General features: G+C 36.7%; 2 protein-coding genes across 2 annotated transcripts in view; both read left to right on the top strand.

The window, feature by feature from the left end:
- The first annotated feature begins 23 nt into the window (after window positions 1-23).
- On the top strand, window positions 24-8,344 carry LOC129576178 (uncharacterized). The gene is made up of 9 exons (XM_055460845.1): window positions 24-2,662; window positions 3,056-3,078; window positions 3,210-3,327; window positions 3,414-4,310; window positions 4,467-4,732; window positions 4,876-5,110; window positions 5,215-6,291; window positions 6,376-6,568; window positions 6,645-8,344. Exons 1-9 carry the CDS (start codon window positions 2,558-2,560, stop codon window positions 7,292-7,294), a joined length of 3,564 nt encoding a protein of 1,187 aa, XP_055316820.1. The 5' UTR covers window positions 24-2,557; the 3' UTR covers window positions 7,295-8,344.
- Window positions 8,345-10,051: 1,707 nt separating this feature from the next.
- Window positions 10,052-20,875, top strand: part of LOC129576381 (E3 ubiquitin-protein ligase MYLIP) — a 65,073-nt gene continuing 54,249 nt past the window's right edge. Inside the window, exon 1 of the mRNA XM_055461380.1 lies at window positions 10,052-12,181. Coding sequence (XP_055317355.1) covers window positions 12,077-12,181 — 105 coding nt within the window. The 5' untranslated portion in view covers window positions 10,052-12,076. The remainder of the gene's footprint in view (window positions 12,182-20,875) is intronic.

The raw sequence follows: 20,875 nt of genomic DNA, 5'->3' as shown, positions 1-20,875 counted from the left end.
TGTTGGTCGGTGTGCAAACGGGCGCGCACACACAAGGAATCGCACATCGAAAGCGGGCGCGCGCGCACACACACGGAGAGAAAGAGAGAGAGAAAGACACCGTCAATGAGTTGTGTTGTTCCTTTTCCCTCCTGCCTTCGCCTTTGGCTCCGAAAAATTTTCATTCCCGATATGAACTGTGCTCGTCGAGCTGTGTTTCAGCGAGTGTGTGCTCTCCCGTTCAATGATTCAGTCACTCGCTCGTACTCGCTCTGTTTCGGGTTTTGTTCACGTTTAAGAAAGACACAAAAAATCGAATAATTTTCGCCGAAAATTAAAGTAAATAAATAGAAAATTAGCTAAATGGGTAAATAGACGAAAATTTCATTAGACGTAAAGTGAATAAAATTTCGTGAGTCGATTAAAATGTTGAAGTGAATATTGGCGAGTTTGTGTGTCTACCTATCGTCCCCCATGAATATATAGAGTCGATAGAGAGAAATGGTGGTGTGTTTTCAGTCTCCGGTCGTAGCTCCCGTTAACACGATTCATTTAATACACAAAACATATTTGAATTAAATTAGTGCAATTTATTTGATCCGCAAGAGCCAAAATACACACACACACACACAGAGAGAGAGAGAGAGAGAGAGAAAGAGTATTGGCAACAGTGGCAGCAGTGAAGTGTTTCCATTGGTGGGAGAATTGTTAAGTAAATGGAGAGCAAAAGAAGTTTATTGTAATCGGATGTAGAGTGAAATATGTTGGAGATTGATTCGTCTTTCCATCTTATTGGATATTGTGTAGCGTATTGAAGTGCCAATGGACCGAAAGGATAAACGATAACTTTGCAGGCGAAACGACTTCTTCTACTCACTATCTCGTTCACCCACTCTTCGTTCGCATCCATTCATTCTAACTCGTTCTACATTTTTTTTGGTCTCGTTCGTTGCGCGCATAAACAACAAGTCAACATCGTTATTTACACACAAAGTAGACAACAGTGCAAGAAGACAGTTTTTGCATAGCATCAAAACAAACTTTGCTAAAATATTCATTCGAATTCACAGTCGTTTTTTATTTGAATTTTATTAGGCGGATTTGAAGTGTGATGCAAGTGCGAGTATTTGACATTGTTTAAAAGTTGGTTTTTTCCCGGTTTTGTTCTGTATGTTTTCGAGGAACGGAGAACAGTAACGCAGGAACATCGGCATAGGCCCAGCACCATACAAACAATAATTTGAATATAAACTACAAATGTTGCTTGGTTTCCTGCTGCTTCTAACTGGCATACGAATGCGACATTGACACTGTGCATATACACATACTGTACACATTAGATCATTTGTACCATTTGGACAACTTAATTTTTCGCACACACGCCGAATACAAGCGCGCGAACGCGGTGACGACTGCCGATTGTATAGATGTACCGAGTGAGAGAGAGCCGATGAACAGTAACATAGTGACAACAATAACAACGAATTAAACGTTCACAGTGTACACAGCAGCGAACGAAGCGTAAGAGGAATACACAACTGACGAAGGCAGAGAAAAAAACGCACAACCAACCCGAATATATATATATATATAGAGAGAGAGAGGATCAAGGAACAAGGACAGAAAAAAAGCCGTACACATAATGGATTAAGTCTCATTTGGATGACTCTATTTATTGTTCGTGCTTTGTACGCATGAAGTGGATAGTGGATATTATACTTTTGCCACTAGTTTCGTTTACTCTCTTGCATTCAACTCTTGGTGTTTAGGCTGTGTGTGCCGTTTTGTTCCAACCATTTCGAAAGCTCATTGAAGGTGATGTGAATGGTTTCGGTTTTGTTTTTACCGCTTTGCTAATATTGTGCAAGTGCAGTACCGTACATTTAGCGTGTAGCGTAAAGCGAATAAATATTTCTGCGGAAAAGGCAATTGAACCCCAAAACAAACCATATTTGCCTGCTGAATAAACCTACATAAAGCCGTATGATTTTATGCAAATTATGTGGATATTGGATTGGTAACAGCGAGAGAAAAAAAAATCGCTCAAAAGCCTGTTTGGTTGGATGGATTTTTTTTTTCATCCAGTTTTGCAGTGATAATAGCCATGTCGTTGTAGATTAATTGGATTTTGAGAATAAAATATTTGGATTTCATTATTAAATAAATTACTTTTCAAATTATATGCATATATCGTGCATCGACGACACATACACATTCGCGACAAAATACTGATGGTTTTTTTTTTAACTGTTGATGCTTCACTGTGCTGAAACGTTGCGGGTCGAGTTTCGATTCATTCGGATACACATTTAAATTCCATGGAAATTCTACGGATTTTTTTTCAATCTCATTGTCAACAGTTGTAACAGAACAAAAAAAAAATTAATTCAATAAGCGTGTAAATATAAGAGCTATTTCAAAAAAAAAAAAAACAGAACCAAAACCAATCAAGTGTTCGATACACAGAGTGTTCGTGTGTGTTTGTGTATGTGTGTTTTTTTATCCTGTTTCTATCGCGTATTGTGCGGTTTTATTCCGAATTCCATGTTCATTTACGCTACATTCTATTGTGTCGATAATGATTGCGGCAATTGCTAGTCTCCACAAGCTCATATTCGTTGCAATATTCCTGCATTTGAATCATGTGCATTGTTTCAACGATGCTGAATCCCATTTGTTACTGGTAAATGCTGTTTTCTTTTCTCTTTTTTCCTCTATTAATTGGTTTTTGAAATAGTTTTTCCATTGAAAATCGATCGAAAACGTGTTGAGGCAATGCAGTGAGAAAAAAAAAACCTAAAAATGCGGGCAATAAAGTTTCTCTTTTTTTCAATGATTGCTATCGGGCAATTTACTGGAAATGAAGCCTATCGTTCATTGTTAAACCGTCCACAAACTCATCGCGGTCTGTCGTTAATAATGATCGAATTATTTTTTTTTTTTTTTCGAAACACATTCAATCAACAGTTTTACACGAATTCAAAATTAATAGAACCTTAATAAAACGATTTTATCTAATTAATTGAATAATTACGACATACTAATTGTACATTTATTATTCAATTTTCACCCACAGGATCACAGCGGTACTGCTGACTCGTAAGTGTTAATTACAAAAGTTTCATTTTTTTTCTCCAGCATTATTATTATTGCAGCGAAAGTTTCTGAACTACAACATTTTTATTGGAATTTCTTTTATTTATTTTTTTGCTTCTGTTTTTTGCGAATAGAAACTTTCAATACGATCAAATGGCGGCGAGCCCGGAAAATCGTATGCAAAAGAGAAATTCAATGAACGTTCAACCAGTTATTATGCCATTCACTTCAGATGATTATTATCAAACAACGGTTAGTTTTGTGTTCGTCTTTTTTTTTTTGCTGTTTTTTTTTCCCTCCATATTCACATGAATAACGATGATTTTCCGACCTTCCAGTTACCAAAAGGTATATGCCAATTGTACACGGGTACAACATGTGAGGCTTTTCTAAAAAATCAAACGGTTTTTGTGCCACCGCATTTGACTTTAGAGAGTTTGGAAGATAATTTAAAGGTGGCCTATTATGGTGTTATCAAAGAGTCAAAAGATATGAATGTAAACTGTCGTGGATTTGCGTTGCCCAGTTTGTGTTATAGCGTGTTGCCGATTTGTCGAACACCTGAGAAGACGAACCACCAATACTTTCGGAATATTGCTCTGCAAAAGGAGAAAGAAAGACTTCGTAAGCTAGAGTTGGCAGCTGCTGCTTTGGCTACAACTAGTGTCGCCACAACGACAACGACAACCACAACCACAACAACGATGGCGACGACAACGACAACAACGACGACGACGACAACAACTCCAATCCCAGAAACTACGATGATTACATCAACAAAAGCGTCCACTCAAGGAACCAAAAGTACCAGCGAGTCATACGCTGAAATTACTCAGGAAAAACATATCGATCAAATAGATTTTCCGACAAAATCACAGAAAACCAAAAAGTCAAATAAAGCACGTGATCGAAAGAGTAAAAAGCATTCATCACAACAACAACAACAACAAACTCCAGTTGAAACTGCGATTCATTCACCATCCAAAGATGCTGACACTGACGATTTTGATGGAAAGTCACAACGGAGTCGACGATTTTTGGGCGAATTCTGGGATGAACACATCAATTTTGCAAATGTGGCCGAAAAATTTCGCCACCTGAGACAAGCGATGCCAATATCACATTCAATGATTTATTCACCGGATTCAAACTATCCGCCAGCTCGTTCAACATCCAATTTGAAACGTATATGTCGCAACGAATGCGAGCTGCTCGAAAATGAATTGTGTCAAAAGGTGAGTTGAATTGTAGTTTGTGTGTAGTAAATAATTATTATGATTATACGTGTAATCAAACCGGATCGGTTTAAAATCGAAACAACACGAATGAAATTTTGAATAGAAAAATCTAAAATCTTCGTCATTTTCTTTCTATTTTGCTTATGTCGAAAGGAATATGCGATTGCAAAACGCCATCCGGCAATTGGACAAGTTCTGCCGATTGAAGATTGTTCAAATCTTCCCGAAGAGTTGAATGACTGCTCAAGTCTAGGTATTGCAATTGATGTAGATGAAAATGAGGACTGCTATTGGGAGAATGGTTCGAAATATCGAGGGAAAATTGCCGTTTCCAAATCAGGAAAACCGTGCTTGACTTGGGTTCGATTGATGAAAGAAATTGCAGATTATCCCGAATTGGCCGGCACAAACTATTGCAGGTGGATAAATTTATAATATTACAATGTAATGCATCATATGAGTGATTACATTATATGGTGCAATTTATTAAAATTAAGAAAATACTCATTTCTGTTCTTTTTTTTTTTTTTTTCAAAAATTCCACACATTTTCTGCTGTTTAGAAATCCGGGAGGAACACAGTCAGGGCCGTGGTGTTTCGTTGACATTGTCATAAATTCATCGGTGGAAAAGGTGATCGAGATGTGTGACATTCCAAGGTGTTCGGACAAAATGTGGTTGTACGTGATAGCACCGTTCATATCATTCTTATTGCTGCTAATGCTCACCGTGTCCATAGTTTGTTGTCGTAAATTCCGAAAGAACGATTCACGCGAGGGAATCTCCAATATACACAATGTATGTCATTGCAACAACAACAACAACAACAACAACAGAAAACGCATGATTTTCCCAAATTAATGTCTTCCTTTCCATTTTTGTTTATTGTTCACTATCAACAGATCAATGTTTCGGGCACTGGTAAAAATATTTATGGCAATTCTCGACTAAATTCACCGATAGAAATGACATCACTGCTTACGGTTGGTGGGAATCAACAGGAAAATGTCAATACCAATCATGAATCAAATGCGACGATAACATCGATTCAAAACCAACAACATGTTGCATCTTTGCCGAATGGCAAACCGCAACCATCAAAACAACAACATTCATACTCATCGCATCGCAATAATTCATTTAGCTTGTACAAATGCCCCAGTCAAACCAATGGCGGTGGCTCAATTTGTGGTAGCATAAAAAGCTCCGATACAGGCAATGACGATACGACCAGCCTGTGCACCACCAGTGATGGTGGCGGTGGAGGCGGCGGCGGTGGTGGTAGTGGCGGTGGTGGATGCAGAAACGGCTCAAGAGGTTCAGCGTTGCGTGTTCGTCAGTACATGTTGCATCACGTTCGGTTTGTTGAAGAGCTGGGCGAAGGGGCATTTGGTAAAGTTTACAAGGGTGAATTGACACAATCGAATGGTGAACGTATTTACGTTGCTGTAAAAGCCCTCAAGGAAAATGCATCAGCCAAGACACAAGCCGACTTCCGTCGAGAAATTGATCTCATTTCCGATTTGAAGCATGACAACATCGTTTGCATTTTGGGCGTTGTTTTGAAGGAAGAACCATTGTGTATGCTCTTTGAATATATGGCCCAAGGTGATTTACACGAATTCCTCATCTCGCATGCGCCCAGTGAAGATTGTATGGGCTCATTGAGCCAAACACAATTTTTGCACATTAGTCTACAGATTTGTGATGGTATGGAGTATCTTGCCAGTCATCACTATGTGCACCGGGATTTGGCGGCCCGTAATTGTCTCGTTGGTGATAATTTGACGGTGAAAATTTCCGATTTTGGTCTTTCACGTGACATTTATAGCTCTGACTACTATCGCGTTCAATCAAAATCTCTGCTACCTGTACGTTGGATGCCATCCGAGTCGATTTTGTACGGAAAGTTTACAACTGAAAGCGATGTTTGGTCATATGGTGTGGTCTTGTGGGAAATTTACAGCTATGGATTGCAGGTATTTGCATTCGTCGGCCACATGAAACATTCACAATTATCAAAATCAGAATTAGTTTTAAATTGATTTATTTTCAATTTTCAGCCCTACTACGGATACAGTAACCAAGAGGTGATTAATATGGTGAGATCACGGCAACTATTACCGTGTCCTGATACATGCCCAAGTGCAGTCTATTCGCTCATGGTCGAATGTTGGCACGAACAAGCCGTTCGCCGTCCATTATTTGCTGAAATTGGCCATCGATTGAAGATTTGGTATCAGAATCAAAAGCGAAGTACGTAATTTAGTAGTTAAAATTATTATTTGGAGTTAATTCAAAAAATATCATTTTCTTTTCCCTTTCCTCGTAGAAGATGAACAAGGTGATGCATTATCGAATGGCCCAAGCAGGAAGGGTTCTACGATGCGAATCAATGCAATGACACCATCATCGTCCAATCAACACATCGTTGGAATGATAAATGGTTGCAACGGCGACAATATATCAGAGCACAACCGTACCATAGCTGAACATGACGGCCGGAATTCATCCATTTCATCATCGCATTCACCGCATCGAACGCATACCTCAATTTCATCGTACAACACCACGTCCGAAAATCAAAACAACAAATCACATCATCATTCGTTGGACCGGGAGAGCAACAATAAAAGTTACCGAGAAATGGGAACACGTCAATTTTATAACACAAACCCAAAGCCACAAGGGCATTCGAAGCAGCAGAAACAACAAAAACTCCAACAAATAAACAATCAATCAGCCCGGCAATCGATGCCAATGAAAAATGTGGCTAAATCACAGTCAAACCTAAGCAATAATATAATATCAAAATCCGATGCAAATGTGGCGGTTAACAGCTCCGATGAATGCTTGAACAACATTGATCGTATGTCAATTCACTCACAGTGTAACAGTGACATTTACAAAAATCGCCACATGATTCTTGCATCGTCCAATAAATCATCCAAACAGTATTGTAAGTATCACAATTTTAATTAAGAAATAAAATGAGAAAAAAAAAAACGGCTGGACGCCCGCATCAACTATCATCATCATTTAGAATATTGGAAACCAAAATTTGAAACCCACATTCAGAACTCAACATCGAAATGTTTAAGCTTTTCTTTTTCATTTTAAATGTAGACAAATCAAAGGAATCATTCAATCCAAAATTCTAATTTCCAATTCTATTTGCATTATTTAACCAATTTTACAAAATGATTTATGAAATTGAGTTCATTTCTATGATAATTTATACCGTTCAAATCAAGTAGTAAATTAATATTTAATTTTGGTCTAAATTTAACACTTAGAAAATAATTTATAAGAAGAATAACAACACAAATGACATGTTATTGTGTCACAAAATGAGCATTTTTAGTTACTAACAACAAAAAGTGTAAATATTCTCTGCATCGACATCAAACAAAGCCGACCACATTCGTCAAGTCAAATGCAAATATCATTAATCTAAATACCAAAATTGTTAGCATAAGTGTATTACTCTGTTTTGGTCGGTTGTTCTTTGTCAACTTTGAGATAGAAAAAAAGAAGAATCTCTTTTAAATGAGATTTGAGATTGAATTCGAATGTTCCTTCGTTTTGCGTCTGAACGCTGAACATTCGGTATAAGGATCATCAGCGAGTTAGGTCGATCAACTGTCTTTCTAACTACAACGCTCAAAAATAATTTATCCCATTTTTTAACAAATATTTTGAATATTTCAACCTTTTTTGTAAGTAGATACAAATTTGACTCGATGCAGTGTGCAAATTGACTTTACATGCGGATTGAGTAATATGTACCAATATTGTCCTCATTCAACTGTATGAACACAACGATATTCGTTTGTCATTTGGATGAATGGATCAAAACAATTCTGAAATTTTAATGTACCAAAAAAAGAAAAAACCAACATAAAATAACATAATCGATATACCGTTTAAGATAAACATAACTTTTGCAATGGAACATTTTTTTTTTGATATGACCATTTGTATTAATTTATTTGAGAAATGATGCAAGATGCAAAAATAAATATGAAAAAAAAACTAACAACAAAAATTTGAGTTTATTTTCTACTTCTTTTTTTTTTAAAGATATTTCTAAGTTTTACTTGTTACATCGTTCCCTTGCTTCTAATTGAAATCAGTGACGAAATCTTTTCTTCCGCAAATGACTGATCCTGTGACTGAAAAAGTGTCTGACATTTCTCATTCATCGATTTCATCTGCAATAATATCTATAAATTCAATGCGATTCTCCAGGATATTGTCTTTAAAAGTCGTTTATTTGATAATTCAAACGATTGCAGACATGACTAGTTAATCAATTATAAATATCATCATTTCGATGAAACCATTTGTAAATGGTCGAAACCTTTGATAATTGTGTTGAGCTTAATAGCATCGCCCATCACGGTTTATATTTTTTCGGATGATGGCAGTGAATGTCAAATCTCAACAGTTGATACAGATTTCGATATTATTTTCACTTTATATTTGGTTTCTCTTTCAAACGATGGCGCTGACTGTTTCAATTTCCAGTTGATATAGATTTCCCCACAAAACGGAGAGTTGTTTTTGTTTGCACATTGCATATTGTTGATCAGATGACGAAGGCATTTGGTGCATTGGTTGGTTCCATACACACAACCATAAAATAAACAGAAAAGGCCAATGAAATATTTTCGTTGGCACGAAACGTGACGAACGTTGATGATATGTTCTTAATATCCTGAGTTGTGCTTGTGAATGGAAGTGAATGACAGGCAGCTAAAGGGGAATTGCAAATGCATTTGTTTGGCGGTTTGAAAGAGGTGGCAAACCATATTAAGTAAACCAACAAAATTGAAATGGAAAATAGACTAGGGAATTTAATTAAAACGCTTATATGCAAATGGTCAACAATAATTTCGGTGTGTCTGTGCAAAATGAGGCACACACAACTGTAGTTAACGGCACATCACTAAGCCAAGCAATACCTGTTTTTGTTTTTCATTCGTAATTCCTTAATATGCATGAGCTTGGTGCGTTGAGACTGTTTACTTAACACCGACAGGAATAAACAAAATACCTAATATATGCAGCCTAAAATCAACAATTGAAATATTCCGACTTGATTGTAACAATGAATATGAAGACATTGTTGCGGCGATTCAAGTTGTACACATTTCAGCTTAGTTTTTAGGTGAGCTATGAATCCACTATCAACACATTGCTGTGTGTATTTCGAGCGGAATAATAATAATAATATGCAAGATTTACTTAAGCAAATTCTCATCCGTTGAGGCAATGTGACGGTCGCGTGTTTGTAGTACTCCGGTTGTATTGAATTCGGCACACAACTACCTCGCTACAGAAATACGCGTATTGCTCAGACACTTACACACAAACAAATATATCTTTAGTGTCGCACACATTGAATGGTAGTTTTGCTGTTGTGTAGATGAAAAATCAGAGGATACACAACGAAATACATTCAAATGACAAGTTCAATACAAAGCCAAGCCAAGCAATAGTTATGTGTTGGTAGTTTGGATCCAAATTAGTCGATTGACCTAAAGATACAGCGTTCGTCTAGTTTGCCGTTCACATGTTATCGTGCTCGGTCTCCATACGAATCTACACACCGATGTGCATTGCCGTGGCGGTGTTGTTGCTGCTGCTGCTGTTGTCGTAGTCGTCGCCGTCGCTGTCGTCGTCATCGTCATCGTGTAGCCGCAACACACCAAAATAAACGCTTCTCCGATTCGGCATTTCATTCTCGCGCTAAACGTAAGTGAGTATGGACGTAACGATACATCGTTCTTGCTTAACGATAGCAAATTCAACAGCGACAAATATGAAACAATATCAGCACGTTTGTGCTGGATTTCGATTGATTTACTGTAAACGATAGTTTTTGTGAGTTTGCTTGATGAAGCAAAATCAAATTTTTGAAAAAGAAATAAAAGACGAAAAAAACTTTTGGAGTTTTTTTCCCTATTCACGTGTTCATTGTTTTGATTTGACCGATCATTCAGTTCTGTTTTGATTATTTGTTACAAATTCAACCTACCAACTCGTCCGAAAAGTGATCAAGTCTTGCGATCAGACAAAGGATTTTTATTATGTTTTTTTCTTCTCTTTCTGCTTTCTGTCTGTAAAAGTGCAAACAATTTAACCTAAAGCAAACATTTTGTGCCCAAGTGTTGATCGTGCGGTGTGGTGACAGAGTGTTGGCGCGCATTGGCGACCTATTCAAAGGCAAAACGAAAATAAAAAACAACCAACAAGTTGACAATATTTCGTATGCTTGCAAAGTGCTCAAGAATGCAATAGTGTTCGACAAAGTGAAACAGTGAGACAGAGACGAAGAGCGAGACTGCTCAAGGTGTGATCGAAAATAAATGTCGTTCAATTGAAGAAACAAAGAAGGACAGAGACGAAGATAGAGAGAGAGAGAAAAAAAACACTAACCAAACAATTTAAATTCATTGCTGAGTACGATTGAAACATTGTAAGAGTGAATTTTAGTATGCGAACAGTGTTTAGTTTGGAGTTTATAGTTTTGGTAGAATATCCACTGAATTTCAATAATTGATGTGCAAATATTCTGATTATCGCTTCAACATTCCATTTTGCGATTTTCGTCCAAGAAAAGAGAAAAAAAAAAACAATAAAAACAGCCGTCAGTTGTGCTTTGCAGTTTCTACTCACTTCACACTACGAATTTTGAGGTAGCAACCAACAGCAGACCAATCGAGTTATTATTAATTGTTGTTTAAAAACATGAGCTCACACGTGAACGAGCAAAGTCTAACATCCAACACCGCTACACCGCACACTGTCTGATGCACCGCCAATTTCGTGTGTATGTATTGTGCTCCGTGTGTGTGTGTGTGTGTGTGTGTGCCTGTGTTTGAGTGAGCTAGTGTGTGCATGCGTTTGAATATACTCAAAGACATTTCCTCCTCAACAAGTTAGCGAAACCGTTGATAGTCTTCACATTTTGCTGGCATTAACATTCGTTCGCCAAGTGCCATCATGCTATGTTATGTTTGACTTTCGACGCCGCCGCACGCTCATATTTACGACGCAGAGAGAGAGAGACTGAGTACGGCAATCATCATTCGAACGGAAGAAACAGTTTTAAAGACAAACAACAACTAAATTCGAATTAGCATCTGGAATATAACAAAACGCACGGTTAAGTGCTACGAAATGATAACTTCTCGCGCCCATATGTTTTAAAGTGGCCATAGAAAGTAAATATTGCGTCGTGCTTCGCGAGGTCGCTCTGAAGAAAAAGACGAGAAACACGATCGTTTCTTTTAATCGGAATATTCGAAATTCGAATGAAAAGAGAAGCAAAGAAGACAAAAATATTTATTCGACAATCAGAATTTAAATGCAAATTTGATGGAACAAGATTGAGTTTCATGTTCGGTAAATAGGACCACAACTGGTTTATCAGTGAATACATACTGTGTGCGTTTTTTTACAATTACACAAAAAAAAATTGAATATTTATTTATTTTTTTTTAAATGTGCTTGAAGTGAAGAAGAAGAAATAAACGTGGACTGAAGTGAAACGAAATAGATTAACATAAAAAACGCAAAATTTCAAACCAAAGAAACGTTTTTTTTTCTTTCTTTCTTTCAACAAATCAATTTATGAACAGAAAAAAAAAATATTGAGAGACTCGAATTTCGGTATAGATGAATTTCGAGGCCAACAGTGAAGTGTTATTATATTAATTGTGATTGAACCACATTTGAATCATTTTCGGCAGTACAATGAAGTCAACAAACAAAATGTTGTGTTTAGTTAATTTACCCAACGGTACCACATTTGGCATTCAATGCGATCCAAAGGCCATTGGACAGAAATGCCTGGAAGAGGTAAGTAATTTGCTTTTAATCCTTCTATACAGATGCTTGTAATATTCGCAAACGCGTTTTGTGCAATCAGTTGTTCTAATCATCGTAACATTGAATGCAATCGGAATGAGGGGATATGAAAGCCCGGACTTTCAATCGCGTTTAAACTATACATAAAACCATGTTGTAAACAAAACATACACACACACACAATTCAATTAGATAACCTTTGTGATTATTTCAGTATAAAATGATCAAAACAAACAAACCTAATGAATAATCTCAAACGAATTCCGGGGAAGAAGGAAAAAAAGGGAACAAAACAAATGTCATAAAAATTATTGTAAAAGACAAAAAAAACGAATTTCCTCCTCCGTCGAAAATCATTTGCGGTTGAATTTAAACATGCAAAAAAATGCGTTATCATTGTTCTGAATATGGAAAACGTTATCGTTGTACGTCTTTTTTTTTTGTTATACCATTTTTTTGTTGCACAAGTTGTGTTCCTTTCTGTTGATAGTCCTTAATAACGATGGATATATCATTCACAATGCCATAGAATAAAAGAAGGCTAATGCTATTTTCTTTGGAGAGTTCATGTTGGAAATTATGTTTTGCGTTAAGATTTAAATGGAAACACAATTGGAATGTAGTGCAGCAATCCCGTCGTTTGGAATATAACGATGTCCATTATGTGGTAGAATTCACACTGTTCACAGTATAAAATAATGGCGAGAGGAGCAAAAAAAAAAAATCGAGTTGATTTCAACAACGGAGTGCATTTGAACACACACACACACACAAGTACTACATTCATTTTATAAATTGCGTCAAGAAAGAAAGAAAAAAAAACGCAGTGCACAATTATGTCGCGAGTGGATGACAAATGATTCCATTTTCACATTGCACAAGAACATTTGATGGCTTTGCATTATTTTTCTGGTCCGCATTTTGCAGTGGCATTTTGTACTATTATGCAGTTATTTGCAATTTTTCTCCCGTGCGCACATTTCGAGAACAATTGATTCATTTTAATTATTACATTGTTGCCATGTTCTTAATCACCTTTCTCATTTATCATATTATTTCCAAGAATTTAAAATAATTCAAACAAAGAAAAAAATCGAGAAAAAAAAAATGCACACAAAAATCACAACCAATTGAAAATTTCGTACTCCGTTGATAACTCTTTGCAGAGTGAATATAAAGAAAACAATTTTGTTGTTGCATGACAAACTGAAGAAAATTTCCTCGGAATTGTTTCTGCTATTTTATGAGCACACAACTTAAGTAGATCAGTAAGATTTATGGCTCGTATGTGTGATTAATATGATTTATAATGGATTCGAGTTTGGCTATATGAATCAGTAGAATGTTGGTCGAATTTACGTTAATCAAATCGTTACCACGCGAATTGTTTGCACACAATTTCACGCCATCATATGAAGTGGCACACTGGAAGTGCATCGATTCGGAATTGCGATTGACAAGAGGCAATGATAATGTATTATAATGTAATGTATATTGGAAATTTGATTAAGTCATAATCTTAGGCATGGGAATTCCAACACAATTTATGCAATTGTTAGAAATTCTCATTGATTGAGAATAGACTAAGCGTTGGCAACCAAGTTTTGTTCCACATTCAGAGTTTTCGATGCAATACATGCATATAAGCCTTGATTTTCGGAAAGTTTAAAGTTTCGGTTTTACCCAAATCCATGGCAACGCTATTCATTCGATCGAGAATTTCTTGATTCAAGAAATTATCATCTTTTACCGTTCTACTTGATCGACTAATAATGATGGTAATCAGACAATGTTCATATGCATTATAACATTTTGCATGCATATTTTCCACATGAGAAACTATGAAATCGTAGTAATTATGCAGAAAATATTCCAAATGAACGCTAAGATTCATCGCAATTGGTCAACAGTCGAGCTTTCTAGGCGAAACAGTCGATGTCTACCTGCGAATAGGTCTGGAGAGTTAGTGCATGTTCGAATCATCCAGACGAAATAAATCGATGCAATAATCAGATAAATTGCATGTTTTGCGTCAGTTAGAGACTACTGCTGTGGTATAAAATAGACAATTTACACGAAGGTGAAACGCATTACATTTTTTGAATGGACTTAGTTCCTTTAAACCTTATGAATGTGTTTCAACCATCTAAAGATGCTCACAAAAAAAAAAAAATTGGATCGACAAAAACAAGAATGAAAGAATAAGCGGCAGCTTTCAACTATTCTCCACTTCCATTGGATTTCAACGGTCAGAGTGTATCTAATGTAATGGAAACTAAATGCAAGTGGGATACGGTGTGTAAAAAGAAGTGTAGAAAAACTTTGATCAAACCATAGTATGGTCGAAAATCATATGTGCTAGTTATGAAGCGAACCTTGTTTTTTAGCCTTTCAAACTGATCGAAATGTTTATCGAAACTTATGTCCAACAATTGTTTTATGATAATTATGAATTAATTGCATCCATTCTGTGATGATGTGTCAGTTTTGATAAATTAGTTTGTTGTTTCCGACCCAATCGCGCTGGTGATAGATACATTTCCGTCATTTTCATTTTCTGGCATTGGCTTCACACGTACCGCATATTATTTGTGATTTCGTGAGTGCTTTGAAATTTTGATGAACTAACAGCTGATAAAAGCAACAAATCGCATTAGATTATCATCCATTGTGTGAAACGAAACGAATCTACTGTGTTAGCTGCTTAAGACGAAGCATTCCATTCGAATGTGAATGTAGTGATAGGTGCAATGGGCACTTTTTTCTCATAATACATTTCTGGAGACAAGTCCTAGCTCTAGTTTCCAGGCACTAAAAAATAACAAACAAATAGAACCTTATCTCTTGTTAAAAAAAACGATCTGAATTTTCCAATTTAAAGTGCAATTATTCTCTGTCTGTTTTCAATCAATATGTGAATTAACTCAATCTTTGTTTTGAATTGAATCAATTTTCTTTTCGACGGTGAACCCTTTTTTGTTTGCTGAAAGAAGGTTTGTGAACAGCATGGCAGTCAGTATGTTCTTATTAAGTTATAACTTTAAAAACATTTGTCATTGAATAGTTCTTCATCGGTGACTTCTTGTGCACTCGGAACAATTCAAAGCTTTGCAGTAAAGTTATGTGCCCAAATCGCTTCAGCACATTTGTGAAACGTATCTCAATCGGATGAAGAAATGAGAAAAAAAAAACATTCGAAAAAAAGAGAGAACAAAATGTGTAACATTCAAAATGTGTAACATCCGTTATTTGTCATAGAGTGTTCTTGGACAGATTTATTATTATTATGTGCTGTGTACACCGGCACACCTGTACATACGCATTGCTGGCTACCATACTAGCCCTTTATCCGATTCACTTAAACAAATTAAGGAAAAGATAAGTGTGTCTTCGTCTGACCAAACACTGCACAAGCATGCATCAGGCACTCGTTGTGTGTGTGTGTGTGTGTGTGTGTGTGTGTGTGTGTGGCTACGAGTAAATTCCGAAACATTTCTGAATTCTCTATATGTTTGATGTTCCACTATAAATGAGTAAATTCCATGCATGTGTGCCCAAAAATAAAGTTATGAATTTTCAGTGGCTACAATAGAATCTCGAGAATGGGAGACAAAGGCACACCAAGCAACAAACATGGACATTTACCTCTGCAAAGCGATTTACATGTTTCGTCGTCTTGTCGTTCATTTTATTCACACTGCTTGTTCACATATTCATGTGATGCACACTGATATGTGTGTATATAGTTGCCTGCTATCCTAGCCCAACGATGCCATGGCCAAATCTAGCGCGTTCATTGTGATTTTATGGTTTTTGCGAGATAAGACATTTCCAAAAGTATAAGCCATGGATACAGAAGAGAATAAGAAGAAGAGAAAGAGCGGAAAAGTACAAAGTGTTTACTATCAAACACTGTTTAGCCACTCTTAATGCGATTGCTTGTGCTGAAAAACCACTTCAATTATTTTCGCGCTTATCGTTACTACAATCATAATTATATCCACAATCAAAACCATTGCCATAAATTTCGAACTAAAGCAGTTGGAATTCTCTCCTCAAAAATCATATGTGATTTGGATTATTTCCTCGTACCTTTCTCTGTCCCTTCGAGAAAATATCGCTATAGCAAATACGTTTACTGTTTTTTTTTTTGCTCGCTTGGCTCTTTTTCTCGCATTTTATCTGTGTGTACTCGAATAAACCAAATGAATTATTCTCTTTTTTGGGGTTTTAATTAGAATTTGTTTTCTATTTGTGTGTGTGTGTGTGTGTGTGTGTGTGTGCCCAAGTGCCACCCTCCACCCAATTTAAAATCACACTCTGAAAATACAATTTGCGGACGGAAAACGAGCCATTCGTCATTTGAACTACTAAACAACAACAAAAAAATACCTACCAACCAAGCGAATAGATAATATTTTGAAGTGGCTCATTTTTGATGCCATAAACGAGCACCATTTCCATCATTTTAGGGCTTATCTTGTTGCGATGGTCATCATTAAGTGGATGGTTTATGCGATTAATGTAAATAAAAGATATGGTCGATTGAAAAGATTGTCAAATTCTGTGGAGCACTGATGAGCATGGGACTTGAGATAAGTGTAACAAAAGCATGCGCACGTGTGTGTGTGTGTGTGTGTGTGTGTGTGTGTGTGTGTGTGCGCGTTTGTGTCGGTGCCATCCTATGAAGTTGGTTTGTCCGCCTGGCTGGACAATGAATTCAAAACGGACTTTTTTTACATTATCCCCATCTACAACTAAATGGCATAGTTGCTGATGAGCAATTCAATTTTGAAAATGTCTATATCATGCAAACCGTAAAGCTGAACGCTTTTGTGAAAACAATATGACCATCCGACCACAATGATGGTTGGATGTACATATTAAATTTAAGAACTAGTCTGTGTTTAGACATACATTGAATATTTTTGTTTGCATTCACCAGATACACACATTATTCCTTTTGTCTACCTGCTCTGTATTTTGGAATCGGAATTTTTGCAATTTTAATTACAAACTGACAGTAATTTGAATCATTCATAAAATGCATTCAATTGAAAAATTCAATCGAATCGTTTGTCAAAAAAAAAAACCAAATCAACTGCTAGGCATAAAAACGTAATTTAACCATTTGGAAATTGTGGTCCACGTCAATGAGTCGACACAAACTGTCTGTGAATTTAGGCAGAATACAGTCTGTCTGTGATTGTATGCAAAGAAAAGCTTTTCCGACACTTTTGCTGTTTAATCAATTTGAAAAGTATCGTCTGAAGTGTGAAGTGTGTTGAACGACAAAAAAAAAGAAAGGAATAAACGAATCTAGAAACTTGCATTTGATATGCCAAAATGGAATAAATCTGGGGAAAAAGAAGCGTCAACGAAAAGTCTTTGGGGAAAAATCCTCGAATTGATTATCTTGTGACGAGGATGGTGACAGGATTAAGACATTACGACGAGCAGCATTCGGAAAAAAAAGCCTTGAACCCTTTTTTTTATCATTCTTCTTTTCCGTCGTCCATTTTTATTTCAAATTGTTTCAAAGATTGAACTTGGATTTTGAAGAAAAAGAACCGAAAGCGCTCAGCTCAACTGACTAATTACTTATACGTTTGAATTGTTTCGCAAAAAATGTGCGTACACGCGGCTGATATTATGCGGGTTTTATAATTATTAGGAGGAGAATAATAGCAATGATGATGATGTGATTTTACGGTTGAAAAGCGGAAAAAGAAAAGGCGAAGTTTTTTTTCTAAGTGGGTCCTCTTTTCTTTTACCACCTTATTTAATCTAATTATTTGATTGTCATGAAGAGCTTTAGCTAGCGAACAAAGTTCTTAACCGTGGCCGTGGATGTTCTAATTTAATCGGGTTGGTAAGACTCATTGGAAATTTTTGGTTGCTAGGAATATTTCTATAATAATGATTTTCGCACACAATTTTAATCTTTTTTGGTTTAGTTTTCCATAAAACGGGACACAAAACGCGATTCAATGGAAAATGTAGATATTGTCACAATCGTTGCGGAAATGAAAACAAAATAAGGCGCTTTTAATATGTTATGAAACAAAAGCAGCTCAAAATTGAATGAATGCAGCATTTTTTTTTTCTGTTTCATCTCCCGCTTAATGCCTGCTAACCGCTTAATGCCTTCATTTCATTTGTATTATTGCGACTGATGATGTCAAAATGGTTTTCAGTTGGATTCAGTCGGACGGAGAAATATACACTCAACAACAGTGCCAAATTGAAGTGAAGGGATGAAGTCACATTTTGTCTGCACAATGATATTTTTATGAAGCTTTTGAGGCTGCGCATGAGGCATTGCAATTGGATTTTTATGCATATGTAACTAATATGCAGTCCACGACACTGACATACATACACACACACACACATTATATTAAATTCGTTGTATGTTTCCTTCTTGCTGGTCATCCGCATGGAAACTTTGAGCTCGAACAAAAAAAAAACCCAACGATTATATTTATAAACCGCATTTATTATACCGTTCAAATGATGTGAGTCATCAGTAGCGAAACAATGTACTATGCTGAATATAGTGCTCATATTATGACATCCATACCAAATGGTATCCCCATCCCATAAGTGAATTTCACAACAGAAGAATGCCGAACCAGAGAGGATTTTTCCGTTATGTTTGTACACTGATTCAACACTGTTGCTGTCACTAAAAATGCCACGAATTGATTTTTATTACATATTCTATGAAATTTGGTATGCGTTTTGGCAGTGCTGGCATGCTTCGTGAATTTAGAAGAGGCTTAAGGTGCTTAAGACACGTTCGTCGACAATTTATATTAATTCTGTGATACAAATGAAAATTAACAGTTACACAATTACGAGACAATAATAATATACACGGTGATCTAGCACACGGCAAACAGTTGAATGCGGATATAGTAAGTGTAGCACTTTCTCCCCTTTTCTCTCACTCCATCTACCTCTCACTCTCTCTCCTTCCCTCTCTCCTTCACACTCACTCACCCACACAGCACAGAGATTCCGTGTGCTCAGCAAAATTGCAGCATTGTAATTGAATAAAAGCGGGTTTTATCGAAATAATATGGCAAATTTAAATCTACAAGCAAACGAGTGCTCTTTCATTCCATTTTGATTACGATGTCTTTCGTTTTCTTCGTTCTTTTTTTCACATTCCCATTCTCCAGCTCCTGCCTTTTTCTTATCCGTTGAGTGTCGTCCCGAGGCACCATTCGCATTTCATTTCCCATTCAATGACAATCACTCGGTGTAGCACTGTATGCAAGACAGGCATAACACACACACACACACACACACACACACTCACATGAACATATACACGTGCACGCGAGCGCGCACACACTCACGCATCCGAGTTGTAAATAATGTAATTTTAAATCAATTAAATTTTCCAGTTGCTTGTTCCGTTTTGTGATTTGGCATTCCACAATTTTCATACCCATCACCGTAGCTCCCACCTTTCGGGCTGATGCCAACCTTCCATAGTACGTACCATATGCACTACATACGGTTTCAATTCCACAAGGCGAGTCTACTGCTGTTGTTGGTGGTGCTTGTGGAGGTAGAGGTTCGGCTGCAGCTGCCTCCACTGTTGTCGATGACACTGTTCTACGGTTCGCTTCAAATGAAGCATTCACATTTGAAATTAGTTTTCATTTGGAATTTTTTCTGTTTTTCTCACATTTCATTATTTCATTACTCTTTTTTGACGATGTCAGAGTCAGCATATTGGCAACCATAGCAGTGTAGCTGGACATCATGCTCAACGATGCATGTCTAACGACGAGCACAAGACATCCAACAGAGATATGCAAATCCATCATATTCTCATTGGCAATCGATATCCATTTCTGCTCGACTCGGCTTGCCTTGAATCATTATGGCAAAAAAAATGATGCCGCTAGCATCGTTCCGTATCGATTTCTTCAATCATTCGATTCGTTTGAAAACTAAAATCAAATTCTAGGTCGCATTGAAATACGAGTCGCTGCTAGGTAATCACATTTTATCGACAACCAACAAAAAAAAACACCAAATTAAATTAACAAAGCAATCGATGATCAATATATGGTTTTGATAACAAGCGATTTATTGCACAAGAACGCAATATTCAACATAACAACAACAACAAAACAGAGGAGAAAATGAGCGAAAAAAGAGCGTTCAACCGCGCGGCGCTACCACCGCCAACTGAAAAAACATGAAATGCACACTATCGTCCATTAATTTATTCATTCATTTCGCTGCAGGCGTCAATATCATTTGACCAACATCAACTCAAGCATTTCACGATCCGATCCGATCCGTTGGGTGTGAAGGATGTGGCTTTCACTGTGCGCTATAATTCTCGTTAAATTTAATTGTATTTCATTAACGCTACAGTTTATCAACGATGAAAATATGCTTTTAGTGATAGCGATATGATGATTAATTCTGATTCAATGAACAACTCGTTTCGATACTTGTCGTACGAAGTGCTGCGAAGTGAAGGAGATTGGTAACGAATGGGAGAGAGAGAGGGACAAACGGAAAGGGAAATTGCCAATTCAGATAACAAGCAATTTAGTTTGAACTCCGAAAGTAACTTTTTCTAGTGGCAAAACCACAAGTACGAAATCATAGAATTCACATTAGAATTTTTACCAAAGCCACTGTTTTTGTAGA

Source organism: Sitodiplosis mosellana, unplaced genomic scaffold (assembly GCF_009176505.1).
Source record: "Sitodiplosis mosellana isolate CC-2019 unplaced genomic scaffold, AAFC_SMos_1.0 Smas_scaffold_6181, whole genome shotgun sequence".
Classification (NCBI taxonomy): Eukaryota; Metazoa; Arthropoda; class Insecta; order Diptera; family Cecidomyiidae; genus Sitodiplosis; species Sitodiplosis mosellana.
This window is presented reverse-complemented; position numbering and strand designations above follow the sequence as displayed.